Genomic DNA, 5701 nt, shown 5'->3' with positions numbered 1-5701 from the left:
AAGAGGAAAGAAAACAAGGAATCCAAGTCAAGTGTACTTCAGATTTAGAGTATGCAAGTTATATTTGTTTTTATTAGCAAAGCAAATTTTTGTCACTGAAGTGTAATCCAATATTATATTGATTAAAAACTGTCAGACTGCATGCTCTCCAAGATATTCACCAGCTTATACAGTTAAGTTCATTATTATTCAGTAAGTAGCTTTGTAACCATGTTAAACAAGGCACACTTACTTTGACATATAAACTGTAAACACATGTAGGAAAAAAAATTCCAGAGAGCGCGTTTTGTTTTCTCTCCTTTTAATATATTAACTCAACCTTGTAACACTTAACAATATCACTGTGCTCATCTTTTCATTATCCGTTACTCATTATCATTATATTCTCTAGTTTTAAGCTCTATACTTAGTATCTAAGTTTTTCAAAAACAGTATCTCCTCCACAGAAAGGCATCACCTACATTTACAGTACTATATCAAGAATTAAAAATTCTCAGGGTACACACTCTGAGCACGGTGAAGGTACACACACCAATATAGAGTGTGTACGCCTCCATAGAGATATTCACATCCAAACCCTTCTGCAGAATATAAATAATTCATGTGCACACCTGAGGTCTACATCAGAAGACATCATGGACAATATGTGGTTTTGCTTTTAAGAAACTTAATTTCAAGAATTATTTAAAGGTACTATTGGAAGGGAGTTTGCACCATCTTTCCAACAAATTTGTGGCTCCAACATTCATCACACCGTTTTCTAAACAATCTTTTAACACCACTGCTGACCAATGGAACCCGGTACATTCCTACCTTGCTCTGTCCCATTAACACAAACTTTGAGGTTGACGTAGGCACAGGCTGGACCAACACACTGACACAAACCACCTCTGACGAGTGTAATTTCTAGCTCTGATCCCTTCAGCTGAAGGAGGAGGAATATTATGATTATTTGAATATTGTTTTATTAAACAAACACAACAACATATTTTCCTTAAATAAACAACATTAAGATCTTGTCGTCTTATACTAAACATGACTTACAATGAAATAGCAACTTTTGCCACATCTTCCTTCAGAGACATATTAATTTGTCTTTAATATATGTTAAAGATATAGCAGTATTTAACACATCAGAAAAACAGAGAATAAACAGCCTGATTTTCACAAGCGATGAGCAGTGATGACAGTCTCCCAAAATACAACCCAAAAGTGAATATCCTTAAGAGAGAAAGACTCTTCCAGAGGTAACAGTGTCTGAAGACAGGACCCTGCTCTCAGTCGCTGTCTGGAGAAGCCCTCACCCCTCTCCAAGGGGCTGCCGTGAACAGCCGGGGTAGTGGCTGCCTTGGTATCACGTCAGGCTTTGTGAATACCTCCCCATTAGCAATTAGTGAACTGATTAAAACTTCAAACATCCCAACAAGAAACGGAACAAGTATCTTCCTTTGCAAATGAGACACAGGATGAAGAGACTTGAGAATCTGCAGCAATACAGCTTTAAGACTGTGCTTTTTCCAAGCACAGGTCTTTTCCTGAACTAATCACTCCTGCACTTAAGACCAATTTTCATGAGAATCACACTCTAAAAGATCTCTTAATTAGAATTTGTAATTAAAGAAATACCATACAGAAATCACTTAGATGAACAACTGATACTAAGTGGCCATTTCAGCCAAATTTTTTGTAAATTTAGAGTCAGTCTTTGTTAAGAGTCACAGTCCAAAGGGTGACCAGCTCAAACTTGGAAGTGCCACTCTTTGCTGAGCTCCTATTACAAATCAGGGAAAGACACTTATGGAGCAGCAAATCTCATTTTGTGTTTACCCAATTCTACCAGCAATTAAAAATTCATTTTTCAAGCAGCTCCTTTTCTTTCACAGTATTGTCTGAGCCACTGCTGATTTTTTTTTGTTGTCTCTCAGAGCAAGTCTTTGGGAGAAGAGTTCATAATTAAAGCTTTCTATCAAGAATTGATCCAGGATAATTTCACAGAAATAAATGATCCTGAACATAATCAAAATACTTGTAGAAAAGACAGACTGCATTTCATTTTTGTCCCAGTCTTCACATACATTCAACATCATGCAGACCTGTTATTCCTTCTAATATCTTCCAGAAATTTGGTGCAATGATCCTGCCACAGCTTGCTTAACTTAGGAACTTACGTGTGGAATTACATACTTCATTCTTTTAACTTGCACCTGCTTTTATATCTAAAAAATCTACATAATCATTACTGTAAAGCATTTTCCATGTCAATGCTGCTTATCAACCCCCACCAACAGAAGACAGTCAATGCATAATTCAATTTGAATTCACCTCTTCATAGTCTTTATGCCTGGAACTGCTAGTGTAAAATGCAGTTACAACTAATAAAGACGACTAACGATAGCCATGTCTGCTGCACCAAACTACAAGTTCATTGCACACAGCTGCAGCTATCCTCAACTCTCCACAAAGGGCCAAGCTTCTACACTGAAAGGATTTCTAAAGAAGGGCTTTTTCATTTCAGATATTTTTATTCACTGCCTTTAATGTGACAAGCTGGCTGCAGCAGAACAGAGTATGGAGTCAAAGATGTGCCCTAAGCAATCCATCTCCGCAGTCCCGGGAAGCGCGACTTCCAAGGAAGTCTTTACAGTTGCCCTGAAATCTCAGTCATCTGTTTCTCTCTGCAACCTCTGTTTTGAAGTCTGAGTACCTGACTAACAATTCAGAGGCACAGTAACCATCTAAATGTGCAGAAGGCAACCCACGCGGCAAAGACCACAGATTAACTCCGTAGGGCGGTACTTTGTAGTGATTGAGACTCCTTAAAGTAAAACAACAACAAACAACTCTGCATTTACTTACAAAATTTTTCTTTGCCTCCCTTTACCATACATAAACTGTATAGCTTCGGTACACACAGCTTCCAATAACTCCCTGCTAATATTTTTGTCTGAAAAAACCTCCGCGCCCAAGGTAGGCGCTCTCAGCTCCATGACCATTACAAGATGATTACAGTTCTATAAACTTAGTCATCAATTGCAATAGCCAGACAGAACTATCTATCTTATATAGCCTTATTTCAGCTATAATTTTTTAGGTTTACGTAGTCTGAAATCCGACACTTATGCAAATGCATAGCCACAAACCTCCTCTCTCTGGTTTACATACTCGCTCATCATTGCCAAAACTGAACAGATGTCTGTTTTTTGCTGCCATCCAGACAACAGCTATCAATGGTATCCATAATAATCAGCACCTTCTGTCAGGGCAAGATTTCATCTTTACATAGACAGCATTACTTAAAACTAATCCAATCTTTCAGCTTTCCACAATTTTTTTCTTCACTAGAATCTGCTAAATTAAGATTTAGAAAACAGAAAAATAATAGTGGGGGGAACCACACTCAGACAGGCATGAAAGCTTCCATGGAAAGACACAGCGACCAACGTTAAAGCTCATGTACTAGGCAATTTCAGAGGCAGGCATCCAGACAAGTGCTTCCCAGCACTCTACATTTTTTTCCAGCTGCTTTTACATTCTAATTCAGATTTGATGTAGACTTAACATCAAACTGTCCATCAGCAGTATCCCAATCAAATAAGTACCTAGAAGAAATAGCAAAATATTTTCACCGATTTCTCAACTGTAATATTCTCCACTTTTACGTAGTGTTTTTCCCTATGTTTGTCACTAAATTAAACTAATCGTTTTGAAAAAGGCCAAACAGAGCTTTGTTTCAAACCTGTACAACTTCACAAGTGTAATTAATAAGTCTAAAACATTTCCTTACACATATTGTTATTAAGATGGATAAAATATGCTCTTTCCTTTCAACTATTCTCAGGACCCCCCCAAGCTATTCTGTAAATCAAGTTTTAACTCTGATATATCATAAGTTCTTGTCTCTCTGGTCTAGCATGACATTTAGATTGAAGAACATTTCAACCAAAATTCTGCTGGAATGCCTTTTGAATATAGTAAGTTTGAATAAAACCATGGCAAAAGTATTCTCAAAACATGTCAGAAGAAACAGTCAAAGAAAACAAAGGAAATAGTTCAAATCTGCTGCTGAAAGAATAAGCCAATCTGCAAAACTGCATTGTTACAAAAGACTGAACTTCAGCAATACGGGGGAGAAAAAACAAGCATCCTCAAACATTAGTAACTGAAGTTGGTCTTAAGCCAAAAGGCAAAATTTAGCCTCAGAGGAAAACATTTCTAATACAAAAGCATATTAACTTAAAGAAATCAGAGCAACAATATTTTTGCTGTCTAAATAATGCACACATAACCGTAAGCTTACACAAACGACTACTTAAGATATTTATTTTGGTACCCAAGCAGCTTCATCTTCAAAAATACTACAGATACAGAGCCCAACTATTTTCTTTTTTAAACCAAAAAGACTAATATAGAAATTTATAAGTATGAAACAATATCCACTATATCCCACAAATAAATATTGACACGCAACTTTTCTGTAATTGAAGTACTTTGTTCCGTTAAAAGCAGATAACAAAATGAACTATGCCGTCAATGCTTTTTCCTTCTTACTTGGGTTGTTTCCTGGATGAGAACTTCTTTTGAGGTAGGCACCGGGTAAGGCTTCAGGGCAGCCTTTATTGTTGCAAGAATGAAATCCGTATGTTCCTTAATAACAGTATCCAGGTAGTCACCTTCTGGATGTGATCTGTAGTACACTGTAATCTCATCTGTAGGAACCAGATTTCGCTGTAGGATACACCAAATGTACTATTAATGACAGCAAGATGACTTTCACATATACAAACTAGAAGAAGGGTACTTGTTAAGTTAAAGAAAAAATATCTTAGGAAGATATTTACCAGACATCTGTTAAAAGTTTCCACAAAAGATATAGAATAAAACAACTCGTCTGTCAGAAGGGCAAAAAAAGAGGCTTGAAACATGGAGAGTTTTTCTTCAAAATATAATGGCCAAATAGTGTACCTTACTCAAAATGTCTCGCTTTCAAATTCATTTATCAGCTCTCCTCCTTAGTGAATTGAAAGCCTACCAAATTTATTAAAATGCTTTTCCTGATGCACGAAAATTTTACTGGTATTTACACATCCTGTTAGCCTGAAATTAAACCCTCAGCTCGTTATTGAACAATTGCTCAATCAGTGACATTTTCTTAACACCCAACAGTCTCCAAGACATTTTGGGATTGTTTTGGAAGGTGGTGACCAGGCTTTTAAGTTTTCACACTAGTTCTGCGACATGTCACATACTAACATATACTTCAAAAAGAGCAATTAATTTGAATGGTATGCTTATTAAAGCTGAATTAGAGCAAAATTCCGCTTCAGTAAGAAAATGGTTTCAAGGAAGAAAAATAGCAGCACCAAGAAAACTTTATTTCTAAAATCTGCTAAAAATAATGACTGCCCTAATGCCACTAATAGTTACTGTGGATCTGGAATCTGTGGTTTTTATTACATGTACGCCTTTATAACAGCGGTGGGAATGAAAGAGTGACGGAATAAATGCACATTAGCATCATGTTAATTATTAGGCAAGATTAAGTATTTTGATATTGATTTAAGTGAAAATAAATTATGATCATATGTCCTTACAGAAGTAAATTTAAATCATCCAGTAACTTATGAGAGAGTTTTCTTTTCATGGCCACATTCCTTCCTGTTTTTATTTTATACAGATATAAATCTACACAGGTTTTTTTAAT

The 5701-nt window shown here is 36.2% G+C and overlaps 1 protein-coding gene across 1 annotated transcript in view; it reads right to left on the bottom strand.

The window, feature by feature from the left end:
* Positions 1–4725, bottom strand: part of LOC104082327 (isoleucine--tRNA ligase, cytoplasmic-like) — a gene marked incomplete at its 5' end in the record, with an annotated part of 16475 nt that extends 11750 nt beyond the window's left edge. The window contains 2 exons of the mRNA XM_009585421.1: positions 814–925; positions 4549–4725. Coding sequence (XP_009583716.1) covers positions 814–925; positions 4549–4725 — 289 coding nt within the window. The remainder of the gene's footprint in view (positions 1–813; positions 926–4548) is intronic.
* Between the last annotated feature and the right edge of the window lie 976 nt (positions 4726–5701).

Source organism: Fulmarus glacialis, unplaced genomic scaffold (assembly GCF_000690835.1).
Source record: "Fulmarus glacialis isolate BGI_N327 unplaced genomic scaffold, ASM69083v1 scaffold6189, whole genome shotgun sequence".
NCBI lineage: Eukaryota > Metazoa > Chordata > Aves > Procellariiformes > Procellariidae > Fulmarus > Fulmarus glacialis.
This window is presented reverse-complemented; position numbering and strand designations above follow the sequence as displayed.